At 37.7% G+C, this 18295-nt stretch overlaps 1 protein-coding gene across 2 annotated transcripts in view; it reads left to right on the forward strand.

Annotated features, from left to right (window-relative positions):
• Positions 1-17258, forward strand: part of WFS1 (wolframin ER transmembrane glycoprotein) — a 34018-nt gene extending 16760 nt beyond the window's left edge. For both annotated transcript variants that reach the window (XM_056349460.1, XM_056349468.1), the window contains exons 3-8: positions 2909-2991; positions 7191-7335; positions 8127-8297; positions 8951-9031; positions 12827-12972; positions 14586-17258. In XM_056349460.1, coding sequence (XP_056205435.1) covers positions 2909-2991; positions 7191-7335; positions 8127-8297; positions 8951-9031; positions 12827-12972; positions 14586-16394 — 2435 coding nt within the window. In that variant the 3' untranslated portion in view covers positions 16395-17258. The remainder of the gene's footprint in view (positions 1-2908; positions 2992-7190; positions 7336-8126; positions 8298-8950; positions 9032-12826; positions 12973-14585) is intronic.
• Positions 17259-18295: the final 1037 nt, after the last annotated feature.

Below are 18295 nucleotides of genomic sequence, written 5' to 3' on the forward strand. Positions count from 1 at the left end.
AAAACACGTTTAAGAACAAGGGTGATAAGTTATAGATCACAGCTTCTTGGGGTTTTATGGTGGGTGCATTGACTCTTGTATAGTATTTGTTCTAGTGTTGAGTTGAATTAAAAGAGCGTTGTTAGTCCTTGTTCCAAAACTGCCCTAAATACTTTGAGAAAGTAAATTGACATGGCAGCCACAAAACTTAAGTTGTTCATGCTTTTGTCTTTTTACTTATCCTCTTGCTTATTCTTTAAGCAAAGAAAAAATATTGCTAGTTACAGGAACATTGATACTAAACTATTCTACATTTGATCTCCAAAACACTCCACAACCTGCCTTTCTGCCCTTGCCCTACAACTACAGAACCAACCCACAAACATAACTTTATTTATCTTTTATTTGTACTTATAGGTCACATGTGAGAGTACATAGAAGTGATAACTGAGCAGGAGTGATTGGGCAGTAGGTTGAAAATAGCAGCAGAAAGCCTTTCTTTCCCCTGGCAGTCAGCTCTGATAGAACAAATATTTCAAGATGCTTGCTGTGGTACCAGCATGTTTTATTTTCTTCTCTCAATGAGGGTGGTACCATAAGGCTGCACATTTTTAATTTTGCTTTTTGCTTTTTTACCTTCTTTGCAAAGAATATTATATGTTAATCTGCAATGTAATTACAATACATTAACTTTATACTGGTGTTAAAGAACCAATATGGGAATGCTTTACAGCTTTCTATTATAGTAAGTGTTCTTATCTAACTGACATTCATCTGAACAAGAAGACATGGAAAGGGTCAGAGCCTTCCTTGCTCCTATGTCTGACAAGTGGAGCAGGAGAGAAAGGAAGCTGCTATGCTTGTACAAGCTGCCAGAAAACTGCCTTTCTTATTAAGGCTTATATCAGTTTAGCAAATGACTTTCTGTAGTTTGCTTTTTGTGTGTGTGTGTAAATTCCACTTAATTAGCAAAAGCTAACTTCTGAATGGTGCCTCCTGTATTGGTTTACCCAGACTATTACTGAAATATTTGTGGTGTTCTCCTATCAACATGTAGAAACCCCTGAACAGAAAAAATTGCATTGCCAAGACGGTTGCTGCCAAAATTTTGATGCAAAAGAAGTTAATGGATGTGAAAGCACAGGAAGGAACAGGAGAGTACTGCCTTACCCAACTTTTCTCATTTGAGTGGTGTAAATGGATGAATACTGTTTCTTTCAAACAATATACTTTTTCCTGTAACTTCTTGTTTATTGTTAGCAGAGAGCCCCTGAATGATGTCTGCTGGTGTGAGTGGTGCCATCTAGAAAACAGGCTTCTGACTTGTTTGGAGTTCAATGCTGTTGGTTATATATCAGGGCAAGGAGATAAAGTGGTTAATTTTGCTGGGATGCTGTTTGCCTATTTTACAATAATATTTTTACAGCTTGAAAAGACCAAGTGCTAAATGAAAATTATTTGTCATTATGTGCCTTGTTTAGCCAGACAGCACGTTCTTATCTGGCATTAGTATTTTTCCAAGTGGAGCTTGGCAGACAAAACTGTGGCATGGTGAAGGAGAGAACCTACCTCATGGTTTGGTCTTGTTAAAATACATCCATTTAATGAAAGCATTGGCTTGTAGCCTGTTCTTGTTTGGAAATAGTCCCGGTACCAGGAATGTTAAAGAATGTAAGTAGCCCTGTTCTTCAGGAGATTTTTTTGTAATGGTTATTTCTTCCTTCCACCCACCTTTGGAAAAAAGAGCTAATGCTGAGTGGTACCTCAGCTAGCAGAGCTGCTTACTGGCTTTACACATTATTGCTGCCAAGATAAGGTAGAGACTGAAACAGGTAATTCATTAGATGCTTGAAAGCTTCTCTGTTTCCTGCTTTTGGAAATGGAGCTTCCTAACTACACTTTCTTGTGCTGTCTGTGCCCTCAGTATGCAGCTAGTGTCATGGTGTGTTTGGTGGCCTTGTGGGATAATGTACATACGGGTCACACTTTGGTGCTTACTGTTGTTTGTATTTTGCTAATTACAATTTTAGGTTGGCTGGTAAAGCTGTTAACATTGAGTCAGAGGTCTGTTGTCCTTTCTTACGCTTTCCCAACTTGAAGAGCGTGAGTTGTATTGATTTTTCTCTTTAAAATTCTTCCAAACTAATTTACGAAAGTAATCTCATGAAAAGTAGCAGTTCTGGCCTTTGTTAGCTTTTCCATTAAATCTATTACTCATTCATCAAGTACAGACACTGGGTGTCAGATAAAGCTCTCAAGATATTTTTTTTTTTCTTTATGATTGACTGGTAGAGCAATATGATGCTTTTGAATAAAAAAATGGTTTAAGTCTGTATGTGTATAGTAGATAGGAAAGGAGAAAAAATTAGGTGCAAATGTGGAGTGAGACGCAAAATAGTGAGGTTTATAAGGTGTGATCATTGATATCTTCTGGATGCTCCAGACACTGAGGAGCTGAGCTTTCAAATGTAGTGGACATGTTTTAAAAGGCTGGTTAATTTCTGAAAACTCTTGAAAAGGCTCCATTACTAAATAAAAAGGCTGCAGAGTGAAAGACTGAAGTGCTATTAAAAATAAGAATAGTAATAGTACAAAAGCTGATCCATACTACGTGTTCCGTGTATGCTCATGTTTACTGTAATAAATATTCTATTGAGAAATTACTTCTGTGGAAGTAAATGAGCAACCGTAAGCTCTGTATGTCATCTTGTGGCAGGTACCAATAACAAGTAATGGTAAATACGCTGAAGTACAACACTGAGATAGTGTAAATATTGTAATGAGTTAATTTCTACTGTTCTTCACAAAACACTCGTGTTGGATTTATTTAGATAGGATCCTTTAATTCTTCAACCATGCATAGCAATCATTTATAAAATACTTTCAAATACTGCGAGTAAACGATTTTCTTTATCAAATTAATTTCTAGAGGGCATGAAGGAAGAACCTGAAGTGATTTTTGAGGAACTGCTTGAGAGGGCCAAAGCTGGAGAACCAAAAGCACAAACTGAGGTAATTTTATATGTTCTTTGTCCAGTCTTGTTTACTCTTAGTTCCAAAGGTAGCACTGCTTGCTTTAGAACTACTATCTCCTCTTTGAACTGTACCTGTTTTGATCAAAACTATTCACAGAAAGGTGATGCCAGATGGTTTCTCTGCCTTGAGAAATGCTGCTTGCTTGGGTGTGCTACTGGTTTCAGGTCCAGCTCTTGTGTAAGCCTGTAGGACACACAAGAAAACGGGGAGGGTAAGCTGAGAGAATGGAGGAGGTACAGAGCTACTTTTGTGGTTTTGTTTGTTTTTACAAGCATATGCCAAACAGTTACTGTAGAGGTGTGCAGAGAGGGGCTATTAAATGCTGTTGGTTCAGCCCTGCACTATATTAAAGATACCAGGACTCTCAGGCTGGACTTTGTGGAAGAAACTGCCATTGAGGTGCTTTAGCAGGAACAGAGATTGATAGATGTTCCGCTCTTACACCATTTCGCTGTTGAATTAACACATTTTAGAATAAAAAATCCTCCTTGTTTATTGAAATTAGCTATGTTAAGTTGTGCAGTGGCAGATACAGTTGAATTAATAATGGAAGTTCTGTCCTTGTATGTATTAGCACTTTTGGTGCCCCTTAGGTTTTAGAAAAATGTAGCAGTTTTATGCTGCATTCCTTTATCTGGTGTATTGGTCTAGTATAAATAGCTTAAAGTTGTTTAAAAGGGTTTTAACTCATGTTTAACTTGATTAGTTTTTTACTTGGGCATTCTTTTCCAGCTCTCTGATGGCAAAAGGGAGTGGTTATGGTCTCCTACATGCTTGGTGGTTTGGGTTTTTCCCCAAGGATCACCACTCTTTTCCTTTTAAAGCTGGTAAAAAAAAAAAATAAATATGGCAGGCTAGCTCCCCACTGCATCTCAATTTGTTTGAGGGGCAAGATGTCCTTGGAGTTGTAACCCAAGACAGTGACAAATTCCTCACCTTTGAAACAGCCAGTGGCTTTGCAGAGGATGAAGCTTTAGCCTTGAGGGCGTCGCTGCTGTAAAACCCAGCTTTGGCTCTATTCCTCCACACAAAAGAAAGCAAACCCCATAAATACTCTTCCAAAAGCAAACCCCATAAACACTCTTCCAGGGTATAACTTCCAGTTGAGTAAGAAATACCTTATGTAATCTAAGTCTATGATGTGTGGATATGTATGTATATAAATAATATCTTTTTTTATCCTTCTCAATTAATTCCACCTTCCCTCCCTTCCTTTAGCTCTTTAACTGTGTACACTTTCTATTCCCACACAATAATAGTATTCTTGTCATAAAGAGATATCCAGCATGCAATTTTGCTTCAGTATGCACTCAACATGAACCGACTGCCTGAAAAGGAACCCCAAATACAGTAATTTCTTTTCTATGCAATCAGATTTCTTGCGACTTGTGAAGAGGGAATTAACTTTTAGTTTTTAAAACCCTAAAAAAATATTTCTTCCCTGTTGTTGAATACATCGCTTTAGTATCAGTTAGAAAAATCTATTTTTATTTCTTACCTTTGTAGGAGTATGAATGAGAAGCTGAGATGGCACTGTTGTGCTGTTTGCTAATAGTTACGAAGGCAACATGAGAAATCACTTGGTTCACTAGCTTGTAGTTATTACTATGAGTTTATTAAAAAATAGCCCTGCAATGACTATGGAAATAAATGCACTCTGAGTGGCTGTCAACCTGTATTACTGTAGCTTTATGTAGTTTCTTTATTGAGAAATAACTGTACAGCAATTATGTAAATGAGACACCCACAGCTGGAATTCTGTAATGGAGAAAAGGTAGCTCTGTGTCTTTAAGTGGAGGAGGATCTCTGCAAGGGGACTGCCTGAGATAACCACCTTGGTTAGCAAAGCCCACAGGTGAGAGCAACCTTTGGAGAAGTACAGTGTGAAGATCTGTTAAGTTATTACGAACTATGACCTTATTTCATGGTTTTGGCTCATGGGGAAAGAGAGAATCCCTCACTGCTTAAATGACAAATCTGAAGTTAACACCTTTCTTCATCAGTTCTTCTTGCTTTTTCTCATCAGTTCTTCCTCCTTTGATTGCTGCGTGCCAGAGCTTTGCAGCTGTCCTCAGTGGTTCCCTGTAGGAGCTTTGCTACAACAGTGAAAGGTGGCTGTTGCACAGGGCTTGTTCAGAGAGCTGGGAGACCTTCCAGTAGTATTTCATGGAAAGCTTTGATGTTTGTTATGGGCCTTGGTAGGTGGGTGGGTTTGCTATCAAAATTTTTAACATAGACAAAATCTTGTAATTTTATAATCAAAGTAAAGGGAAAAGATTTTCTGGTTGCTCAGATTTTGGGGGTGGGTTCAGTTTGTGTTTTGGTGGTGGTAGGTAGAATCTTAATTCTGAACTTAAATCCCCCCCCAAAAAACTGAACAAATCAAACAAAGACTAAACAATTTAAAAAACCCCACTAAACAAAACAAAAAACCCCACGAAAAAAATAACAACCCACAGGCAAGCAAAAAACCCCCCTTCTACCATAAAACAGGTATATGCTATTGTTTTGCTTGTCCAGTAGCCTTGTGCAACATGACATATTCCAGAATCTGCTAGTTGATGTTGCAATATGAGTTTGTGTCCAAGAGGTCCTTATAAACTGAAGAGCTGCATCATTATGTGCTACTACTCTTCAACCTTTGCTCAAAATCTCAATGGCTATAAATATAAACATGCTCAAGAAACAGCTGTTCTTGTCAGAGGATGTTATTTACTGTGTAACTTGTTCAAGCAATTCCTTTCTGAAATAAATAGCTGAAGGTACATCTGCAGTTAGGTGATAAATTACCAGGCAATTGCTAAATATTTTTTTTTCTTTTTTTCCCCTTCTCATATACTCTTTTCTTGATCTGCCACTATATCTGTGCACTGCCTATTGAACTCTGGTATGACTTTAATGATTGTTTACTTATGACTTTTGGATTACTTAGGTTTTTTTCTGATTTCTGTATGTCTTTTGGATAGCTTCACTGTATGTGCTATGGGTTTAATCATTATGATGTCTACCCAATAACTGTGTATGTAGAAGTTGTCAGAGCACTCACTTAGGTGTATGAAACCAGTTGAAGGGCTGGAGATGTGACCTTCGTGGGAAGAAAAATATATTTTTGATTATATCAGTGTGATTAACTTACATGGGAATATTGTGAATTATTAATCTTTCAGAGGTAGGCATTTAGTCACCTTTAATGGTAATACCAAAGGCAAAACTTCAGAGAAACTGTTCAAACAGGTTCTTTTCAGCAGATAATACTGTGGACTTATGGAGCTATACTCTTAAGGTATTGCATTAGTCACTCCTAGAATGTAACTGTACTGCCTCTCTGTTACTTCAGTGAGCCAAGCAAAACCATTTCCCAGATTCTTCAGGCATGCAGATAAAATGTCCGGGAGTTTTGGCCACATTCTGCCAGCTAATGTTTTTTTGCCTTATGGTATGATAACCAGAAGTGTTTCATGCTATTGCATAAATATATTTACTAGTATATTATCATATGTTTCAGTTTTCTTGAAGGAAGAAGAAAGGTGGTGTTTTTCTTATTGGTAAAACAGTAATACAGGCAACTGCTTGATAATTTCTGTAATCCTGAATAGAAGGGTTTTTACAGGCTATTTCGCTGAATTTCCTTGATGCTTGATCAGTATTAGTTTTATTCCATTCACTATTTAATCATGAGTTTGCTTTGACTTTTGGTAGCTAAACTGCTATGAGCCAGGGATTTCACTGCTGAAGCCGCCTCCTTTCTTGTCAAGGCCGTTTGTCGGTAGCTTCATCTGAATTTCTGAATGTCACTGGTACCAGGTTATTACACTTAATTTTTGTGTTTCTTACATGAGACTAGCAGTGTTGTCTGACCATTCTTATAGGAGGAAAAGAATTCAAGAAAACTTTTAACACCAGGAGCTTTACCTGATCCTGCTAAATGCCTGAAGACCAAAAGCAACTAATGCATTGACCTGGCTAAATGTGTTGCGATTCCTTCTTGCTTCCAGTTCTGGAAACTGATCTTTCCTTGTGGAAGATCAACTTACAGCTATGTTCTTCAGTACCAGCAGCAAATGTTTTGACCTTTTGTTCAGAGAGAATTTATTCTAGCTGAGTTCCGGGAGGGGGAGGGAGAGGGTGTAGTATATTTCAGAAATTGAAGGAATTCTCTTCCCTACTTATTCTAGGTGGGGAAACACTTCTTAAGATTAGCAGAAGAGGAGGATGAAGAACTTAACAATTGTAGTGCGGTTGACTGGTTCATCCTTGCTGCTAAGCAAGGTCGAAGAGAAGCTGTCAAACTGTTGCGTAGATGCCTGGCAGACAGAAGAGGTATGGGTTTTCTGAGACTTTATCTGAAATTATACTATATTCATTTTAACGCTGAAAAGAGGTGTTAAAATATAGTGGGAATGTTCATGTGAGTAGATGCTGACAGTCTCTTCAAACAGGTGACTTAAAAAGCACTGATTAACAATAGTGCTTATGAAAGCATTTATATTAATTATTTGCTTGAATTCCTTCATGGAATTCATGCTTGTTCCTCCCCTCCCCACCTTTCATTGAAGCTTCTTTTCTTGACTGTAAAGGTCATGTATAACCACACACCACCTACATATCTGCTGTTGTTTCATCCTTTTGCCCCTCTCCAGCCTCTCTCCTAATTGGTGATCTTCTATTGTCTTCTTTCACTTTAAGTTTCCTATCTCCTTCATGCTACTTCCCACACTTGAAATGGTCTTCTCTTGTCTGCCAACTATCTGAACTCTTATTTACAGGGAAAAAAAACAAACCCAACCCAAACCCAAGCAGAACAACTCTCATTAAATTCTTGCTTTTACATGTCACCCATGCATACTGCTGTACTTGAAAAGTTGAAGTAAGACATAAGGATAATGCGTGTCTTGCACAGTCTTTGAAGTACAGTGTACACTTAAGCAACGTGCTTAGATTTTGATAGCAGTGGTCATAGAAGGGCATTTGAGTAATTTACTTAAGTGGTCAAGATGCGAATGAAACTTGCCAAGTTTCAGGCTAAACTGAGAAAAATAAATTGTGGGCAGATCAGTCATTCCTGCATGGGTGTGGGATAATAGTATATAATGTATTTTTCTTTTCCTGAGGCATCACTTCTGAGAATGAGCAAGAAGTGAAAAAGTTATCATCTGAGACTGACTTGGAGAGAGCTGTGAGAAAAGCTGCCTTAGTCATGTATTGGAAATTAAACCCCAAAAAGAAGAAGCAGTTAGCAGTTTCTGAACTACTGGAAAATGTTGGACAAGTTGACAACGAAGGTTTGTTTATGAACTGATTTATGGTATTGATAAAATACAGACTTACAGACAGAACACAGCTAGAAACCTAAAGGGCTTTATAAACCATCAGGCATGAAACAACAGTGAATGTATGATCTACTTAAGCAAAAGTAACGGTGTTAACGAGACTAACTCTTTTTTAACAGCTGTGCTCTCTGGACCAATAAAGTTAGTTCATAAAGGCCTGATAACTTGTGCTATAGGTTGTGATTCTGTTAAGTGACCAAATATTAAAAATATCTTCATTTGACACTTGCTGTCCTTGGAAAATGATTTTTTTTTTTATGGCTTTGCTGTGTTTGATTTTTTTTTTTTTTTTTTTCTCTTTAACAGTCATCCTGATGCTATCTTACTAGATATTTCAATTTATAAACCCAGTCTTTAAGAGACCTGGCTCGCTTTGCCATTACAGCAGTCTGTTAGCTATGTTGATGCTGTTCCCTTTTCTAATACAGTAATAAGCATATAAAAAGCTATATAGCCACTTCTTACCTGTTTATACATATGCTTTTCTTTTCCTGACTTTAAGGAAACACCATTCTCCAGATATTGCAGGTTGAAGAACATGCGAGTTATTGTTTGATCACTTTAATTGATTGCTTTGACTTTTCATAAACTTGTTATTGAACCAGGTGGTGAGAAGCAACCTGGCCCGGTCCCAAAGTCTGTGCAGAAGCAGAGAAGAATGCTGGAGCGACTAGTGAGCAGTGAATGTGAGTGCATGCTGCTGCTTCCAGTCTTTGCCTGTGGTTTTGGTTTCTGTTATGTTTTGCTAAGCAATTTTGTGCTGGTGGAGTAAGAACGCATAGCAAGTTTGGATTGCTATAAACCGATAGTGTCAATTTATTATGTGTACAAGGTAAATAACTGATCTGCATGTGAACTCACAGAAGACGTCACCATTACAGTCAACTTGTCATTGATCAGTATACTAAGAGAGGTTTGCATGTCACTTATTTTTATAGTCGTGTCCTTTTAGTACTCTACAAATCTATCCAGCAAAAAAAAATTTGCACTGTTTTTTTTAGTTCTGAACTGTAGTAAGCTTTCTGATTACAATAAGGACATTAATTATGCAATCATTTAGTGCAGACAGATCCCTCGTTTTTGTTTGCTTTGCTTCTGTTTGCCATTCCCGTATAATTAATGTTTGTTTTACCATATTTATTCAAGATTTGATATAGGAAACACGTGCAAAGATATTTCTTTCATAGTTTAGGAGCAGCTTAGCTCATGTGGTGGGGAGAACTAAACCACTCAACACAGACAGGGTCAGATGTGTAGACCCAGATCTGTGAGTTTTGTAAGGTATGATGGGGTGGAGGGGCTGGAATTGAAATAAAGTTTTCCCTAGGTTTGCATACCGAAGAAATACTGCTATGTTGCTGAGCCTTCAGGAGAGGAGTCAATATAAACAATGCAGCATGTGTAGGTTTTCAAGAACGTTATCTAACATAAGATTGGATTAATGATTGTTGGGAAAAATCTCACTTTCCTGAAATGCAGTAGATCATATGAAATAGTTCATGTGCAATTCAGATCAGCTAGTGAAGAGCATTTTTAAATGTTGCAAAGCGTGTTACTTACTAATATATCTGTAGTTGAGAATACAGGTAACAAAAGCATTATATGTGGATTAGTGAGTCGAATGTGGGGCTATGCAGGTTTAAACTCCTTGAAAAATTAGAGTTACATTTCTTTAGGTCACTTTGGCTTTTACCTTCAAGGACTGTGTTCATTAGACAGGTGACTTCTGAAAATAACATTCCTAAGAAGGGTGAAGTTTTATCAGTTTTACGTTCACTTTCACTGAAGTAAAAGAGGAGGAGGGATACATGCCTATGCATATGAGTAAGGGAGGAGGTGATGGGGAAAAACAGTATTTTGGAGACCAAGCTTCTGGTCCTGTCAGAACTTCTGTGAGAGTAAGTCAGCTGTTCTTGTGAAATTTTTGCCACTTCTGGAAAACAAGAAATAGTCCTTCAAGGATAAGACTGTTGTTTCGTTGTCTGGCCATTGTATCATTAGGCAGATGTATTTGGGTTCATTGGAGCTATGTTGCGTTGGCACTTAGTGGACAACAGTAGTGTTCATTCCATCCCTTAGCTGAACTAGCACATGCTGATAGTGTGAGTGCAAAGCAAGTAATTTTGTTCTGGATTCTTCAGTAATTCAAAAAGTGTCAGAAAAGGAACTGGTAATTTATTTTTTTTAAAGGCTTAACTGGCAGGTAAAATAACAGGAGAGTAAATGAACCTACATGTAAGCGTAGGCAGAAATTGATGTGCATATTTTTCTTCTTCTACGGCAGCTGGGGGAGGCAGGGGAATTTGTCATAACCAAATTGAAGAAAAAAAATAATCTATGAATAATAAAGTAGAATCTACAACACACACTTTTTATATCAATTTGAGACACTTGGCTGACAAAATACTAATAACATTTAAAAACGAAAAGTTTTCATCAAACACTTAAAGTAGGAGTTAAGCTGTTACCTCTTCTCAACAGGGCTTTTATCTTTTCATGGCTGAACAAGACGGCTGTTAACTCTCCAACGTTTACTTCTCTGATCCACTGAGTTTCTCCATTTATCTTGCCAGTACTTGGAAGATAATTTTTAAGCCAGATATGTTACAGATATCTGATCTGGGCTATCTTTAATGTAGGTATAAACAGAAGGTTAGAGCTGACATTGTCAGTGAACAGTTGTTGCGTGCCTGGGAGTGTATATGTCACTACCTTTGATAGGCAATCTATACATAGTGAGTTAACAATTCCTTCCCTCTCAGGATGTCCTACGGTCCTGTGAAAGTGCCGTTAAGGAATTTTTGTGAGGTTCTAGCCATGTCTGCTTGCTGATTCCACACCAAAAAGACTCTTACCACTGTATATTTTGTCCCAATAGGACAATAAATTTAGATGACACATTTGGTATCAGACTTGATCTGGATCCCACCAAGACAGCTAAGGAGGCTCACTGGTTTATTTGTGCAAGCATCGTCATGTTACAGTCTGAATGATAGGAACAGTTAGCAAAAATACATAACTTCTTGTTTCTTGGGAGGCATGCTAGATGGTGTGTTCAAGTATATATGGGTTCATGCAATGGAGGGGGAGGGAGGGAGGGAAGTAAAAGTCCAAGCAGAGGGCAACATCCATGTTTGTAAGATTAAGGCAAAAGATAGATTTTTGTAAACTGCTGTTTTTCTGTTGAACTCTTCTACACCCCTCTTCCTGTAGCAGGTATTTTGACACAAATAAATTATTTTGTTCTGTACCTAAAACATTTTCAATATTAAATACTGATATGTTTATATATAACTTCTAGAAATGTATATTTTTTAAAATTAAGAAATTAATAGGCTCAAAACCACTAATCCTCTGATTTTGAATTTAGTCAAGCAGTTCGGTTTTCTGCCTTTTTAAAATCTCAAACTAGTATTAAGCAGGCCAGCTTTCATATCTTTGTATCAGCTGACTAGCTAAACTTACTGTGTAGGAGGTGTGTTACAGATTTTTGTCATTCAAAAGTCTTTCATATCTACAGCAGTGTCATTTACTTTAGTGTATGGAAAAAATTTGCTGTTAATTATCCTCCTTTACAAATGACATCAAACTTGTCTACTATAGAAACTAGCTAATCCATGCTGATGTAAGGAACTGGCTATGAAAAGTTTGAAGCAGTGTGTAAGTCATAGTCTGTCTTGCAGCATCCCTAGAGTTTCCAGAAGTAACTTTTTGCCTCTCATCTACTCACAGGAGTAGATAAAGATCTTGCCGCACAGAGTGAAAACTTTTGTGTCTCTGTACAGCTGAGCAAAGTATATTTTGTTGCTGGCTATCTGTTTTAGAACACAGTTGATATAGTTTGGGGAAGGCCCTTTGTATAGCCATATAGCGTATTAAATTAATACAGTGTAAGTAATTATATTTAGTCTTGTAGATATGAATAATTGGCCATTTCTCATAATTATGCCTTTAACTTGTGAAGTCAGAAAAGTGACTGTTAAATGCCAAATCAGAAGTAAGTTTTTAAGTTAATTACATACAGATAATTCATTACCGTTCCCGTACAATTCTTTTTCAGTGTTAAAGATTTCTCTCAAGCAGTTACCAAATTTATAATAGCTTACAATTTAAAACTGTGTGACCTAACCCAGCAGTCTTTTTTTTTTTTTTTTTTTTTTTTTTTTTCTTCTTCCCTCAGTCCTTGGAATGCTTGCAGACAGGCTACATTCACTCACTCTTCTGTTCTCCTACTTAGCCTATAATAAACTTGCTCACTGGTCTGTCAAGATTCAGTGGAGTCATGTATTGCTGGCACAAGCAGCTTGTTTTCAGCACAGTTCTCAGAAGAAGTTGTAAAGTAAGCCTGTGTTATCAGTAGTTTAGTTTTTGAAGCCCAGAGTAGATCTTTAAAACCAGGAAAGAAAATTAATATTCCAACTCTTAATCAGTACAGTGTTGTAGTGACATGTTTACTCAAAGTCTTCTATTTTATCTTTTAGCTAAAAAATTTATTGCTTTGGATGACTTTGTTGAAATTACCAAGAAGTACGCAAAGGGAATAATCCCATCTAACCTGATTATGCAGGAAGAGGAAGATGATGAATTGGCAGGGAAGACTCCTGAAGAGTTACCCTTGCGACTGAAGGTAAAAAGGCAACACTGAACAGGTTATGTTGAAGGGCTCTTAACTTAGGCATTTCAGATGACAGAGAGGTGACTTGCACTTGACTCTCAAGAATTGTTGCTATAATTTCTTTTTGGGCTTGATTTCCTATATATGTTTACAGTCTCGTATATATGAGTCATATATTTAAGGGAAAGGGATAATGGTTTTCCCTGGAAGAGGGCCATCTACCGTTATTATGTCTCGGTGATGTCCCTATCATAACTGTCGAGTTTTTTTAATAGATGTTTATTATATGCTTCATATCTTTGTTATTTAAACAGGAGCAAGCAGGTGGGAAAAATTATCTGTAGTCTTGAGGAGTGAAAGGGTTCTGTTATAAAGGAATTCAAGAATGGTGGAACTTGCTGCTAGTGGTTGTCTATACCGATACTTCCTAGGTAGTAAAAGAAGGGAAAATTAAGGTGCATGCATTCAATACTGGTATAAATTTCAAGCAAGGTAGGGAGGTTCTAGCTGCTGACATGAGTTTTTGGTGTAATTGTAATTTTGTAACCATTATCATATGGTAGGGGTGGGGTTGAGGGGTATGTATTTCCAATCTTTTGAATAAATAATATTCGGAAAGAGATGTATTTATGAAGAACAACAGGGATACCTTCACTAATAAATAAGCTTCGGCACAAGTCATTGTGTGTGTTGCCCTAGTTCATCACAAGGCATAGATCTTTGCTGAAGGATTCTTGGCCTTTCCTTTGGACTAATTTTCTGGGGAAATATAAAAACTATCTTTTTATGGGGAAAGGAGGATTATTTGTGGCATCTAATGTGCAGATGCAATAACAGAATGTTTGAAAAATCCTTTACCTTTATTATTAAACCAGTGTAGTGTGGTTGAACATAGGGAGGGGATTCGATCCAGCAGTTCCTCTGTTGTCTGGTGACTGTGTTGAAAAATGCCATGTAAGATAGGCAGAATTCTAAGATCCCATAAAGTTACTGTTGTAGAGTTAAAAGAATCCCTAAACATGTAGTAATTAGTTAGAGATAATTCTGCTGCTTCCAAACTAGATTTTGACAGCTGCATCCCTAGATGCCTGGGAAGATTTTAAAGATAAATCTGCTCTTTTAAAGATAAACCACAGCTGTAAGTACTTCCTGTAAGTGCATATGATTCATATGCACCACTTTGTTGTGTATATGCATATCTGAATGTATAGCATAATCCTTGCAGAACAGTGGCAGAGTTAAGTGCTCTAAAGGTACAGTACTTGCAGCTCAAGTAAGACTTAAGATAGTACAGGACTGCAGCCATGTAGTTTATCTTCAGTATGAAGTTAGCAGAGCAGAATATTTGACTAGGAAGCCATTTAATTATATGTGTCAAAGGTAATGAAATACATCTTCCTTGAAATCAAAATCGCCTCTGAGCTTCGTCTGACTGAATTAATCAAAATAGAGCTAATAATCTCAGACAAAGTAATCTCATTTTATTGGCAACATTCATCTGAAATATAAATCTTTTCCTGTCAGCTGAGGTTAGAGAACTGACTGCTACTGTTTCAGCTAAGAATATATGTGATGTAAAGATACAAAACTGCTCATAAATAAATTGCTTCTTTCTCTCTTCCCAGGTTGTAAAATATCCGCTTCATGCCATTATGGAAATTAAAGAATACCTTATAGATATTGCATCAAAGGCAGGAATGCACTGGCTGTCTACCATTGTTCCAACACACCATATCAATGCTCTCATCTTTTTCTTCATCATCAGTAATCTGACAATTGATTTTTTTGCCTTCATTATTCCGTTAGTCATATTCTATTTGTCCTTCATTTCTATGGTGATTTGCACACTGAAGGTTTTTCAGGACAGTAAGGCTTGGGAAAACTTCCGTGCTTTGACTGACTTACTGCTTCGTTTTGAACCAAACCTAGATGTTGAGCAAGCAGAGGTGAACTTTGGATGGAATCACTTAGAGCCATACATTTATTTTTTACTCTCAGTATTCTTTGTCATTTTTTCCTTCCCTATAGCAAGCAAAGACTGTATACCATGCTCAGAGTTAGCTACCGTCTCTGTTTTCTTCACAGTGACAAGCTACATGAGTTTAAGCACATGTGCAGAACCTTACACGCGAAGAGCGTTAATAACTGAGATAGCAGCAGCTTGCTTATCCCTACTGCAGGTATTACCTGGGAATTTTGGCTACTTGAAATTCTTGGGTAAAACCTTCTTTACTGTTCCCGTCGGCCACTTCTTTGTGATAAATGTAAGCATCCCGTGCCTTCTGTTTTTGTACTTGTTCTATCTTTTCTTTAGAATGGCACAACTACGGAATTTTAAAGGCACCTACTGCTACCTGGTCCCGTATCTGGTCTGCTTTATGTGGTGCGAACTCTCTGTGGTCATTCTACGGGAGTCCTCTGGCATTGGGCTCATCCGTGCATCTATAGGTTATTTTCTCTTTCTCTTTGCGCTCCCGGTGCTCGGTGTAGGCATTGCGCTGATGTGTCTTATCCATTTCATTAAGTGGTTTGTGTCTCTGGAGCTCATGAAAATTGTAGTGACTCTGGTTTTGTGTACTGTTCCCTTGCTCTTCCGATGGTGGACAAAAGTTAACTTCTCCGTAGTTGATATGGTTAAATCCCTCACTCGAAGCTCGATCGTGAAACTCATTCTGGTGTGGATAACAGCTGTGGTGTTGTTCTGCTGGTTCTATGTGTATCGGTCAGAGGGAATGAAAGTTTACAACTCTACCTTGACATGGAATCAATATGCTTTCCTCTGCGGACCCCGGTCATGGAAGGAGACTAACATGGCACGTACTCAGATTTTATGTAGTCACCTGGAAGGACACAGAGTGACATGGACTGGGCGGTTCAAATATGTGCGCGTGACAGAGATCGACAACAGTGCAGAATCTGCAATAAATATGCTTCCGCTTTTTATTGGTGATTGGATGAGATGCTTGTATGGTGAAACCTACCCTCTTTGTGACCCCAAAAATGTTACATTGGAGGAGGAAGAATTGTGTCGTCTCAAGTATTTGACAAAGCATAACTGCCACATGAAAATGTTTGATCGGTACAAATTTGAAATAACCGTGGGCATGCCTTTCAGTAACAAAAATGGAACCAAGTCTATAGAGGAGGACGATATAACCAAAGATATTGTGCTGAAGGCAAGCAATGAGTTTAAAAAAGTGTTGTTGAACTTGAGGCAAGGAAGTATAATTGAATTCAGCACAATTCTGGAGGGTCGTCTTGGCAGTAAATGGCCCGTCTTTGAACTGAAAGCAATCACTTGCTTGAATTGCATGTCTAAACTCTTACCTGCAGGGAGGCATGTGAAAATAGAGCATGACTGGAGGAGCACAGTGCATAAAGCCATTAAATTTGCTTTTGATTTTTTCTTCTTCCCATTTCTGTCAGCTGCATAATCAGCTCACGTATTGGTTCAGTGGCATCTTCAGTGTACGCTGCATTTACACTACCAAAGGTCTGGTTTCTTAAAAGGTAAAGAAACAAAACAACACAAACCACCTTGCTGTAGCAATGCTCAAAAATGTATGTTAATGTAGAGCATTGGTTGAGTTTTGTAAGTATACATTCTGTATCCTGACCTTAAACCCCGTATGACTGAAGTAATATGTAGTAGTTTAATATTATAAATGAATGCAGGGAATTGCTGCTGACTAATTGCATGGAGACTATTTTGTCCAAAGTGGATATAGATTTGCCTGTGGTACAACACTAGATGCATTCACTTGCTTGATGTTAAAAGCACTTTACTCTTTAAATATTCACAACATGCCCATTTGTATTTTCACAGGTACAGTTTAGAATAGGAAACTCGACAACAGCATATATTGCTTGTATTTATTTGGTGTTTTCTAGAAAAGAGTGATCTTATAGTCAGTACCTTGTGGTGATACCTGTGTACAGAACTCATTGTTTCGCTGTTTGTCCGGAAGATAGTGACTTTAATGTTTTTTGAAAGGGCACATCATTTCACACCCCAGCAAGGCTGTAAAAAGTTCTCAAGCTTCCATTTTGCATTAAATATTGTGTACAAAATATGACATCTGTTTTGGTTGGTTATAATAGCTACATATGTGACACTAAGGTATAATCTGTGCTGGTGTGTGAAGGACAAACACTAGAAAGGCTGGTATTGAGATGGTACCAGTAATGGACAAGCCAAAGCAACTGAAAATAGTACCTAAAAGTCTACTGTAGAAACTGAAATAGAATGTTTGTTTAATTATTTGTATTGTTCAAATAAACATAAAATACAAACATGACTTAAATGGGTACAACATTTGTTCATTATGCTTTGACAGTGTGAGCAGTTGTTTGTTTTGCACTGATAGCAGCTGTCACTGAAAAATACAATTTAGAATGTTTAAAAGGTTCTACTGTGAGATGCTTGAAGTTTTGCTTCACACTATGGAAAGGTATCAGTAAAATCAGAGTATACCAGGTGAAGTTTTTGTAGCTGTGAAATCTACATATATCTCAGACACAATCTGTGTTTTCAAAGACTTCACGGCAGACTGTTTGTGACTTGCAACCTTTTTTGACCACTGCATGACTGTATTTCACACATACATCACACTATTTCCCTGACACTTCCACTGATCCTGCATTAGACTCTTTTTTGCCTTTGCTCATCAGTCATCACTGGGGGGGGGGGGGTGTCACCAGTGAAAACTCGATAGAGAAAGGGAAGCTTTGGGGGAAAGGGTGACATTTGACTGCATTCCAGCTATGACCACCCTCTTGAACATGACCCTGGGCTGCAACTGGGAAGAAGCCAAAGGCACCTGCAGGCTTCCCAGGCAATAAGCCAAACCTGATGTTGCAGAGCAGAAGCAGTCACCATCCAAAGCCAAAATCTATGAAGTAGAACCATGTCTTCTGGGTGCTTCTAGTTTTGAAACCTGCCAACCATCTCTGTTTCCCCAACCTGGGGAAAAGAAATGGTGGAAAGGGGGTAGGTAAATGCAAATTTTGACATAGTTTTACTTACCTGGTCCCAGTTTGGTTGGAAATAAGCCTAACACAGCCCTTTCTCCTTTTGTGAGAATATCCATATTCTTTTTAAATTTCTAAACATTCTTCCTGGCTTTGAGATAGAAGCACAAAAGATGCATATATAATATATATTACATTTTTACTTATATACACATAATTGTGAAACCATTCATATGTTTGTCAGGAGGAAAAAGGCAACAGTCTTGCTATTCAGAACTAAAGTTAAAAATTCTTCTGTTTTTAGCTTTTACTCTTTGTGAGGATGTCAATTTACTACCTTACTGTGTGGTGCATTTTGAAGAAG

Source organism: Falco biarmicus, chromosome 1 (assembly GCF_023638135.1).
Source record: "Falco biarmicus isolate bFalBia1 chromosome 1, bFalBia1.pri, whole genome shotgun sequence".
NCBI classification, from domain to species: domain Eukaryota; kingdom Metazoa; phylum Chordata; class Aves; order Falconiformes; family Falconidae; genus Falco; species Falco biarmicus.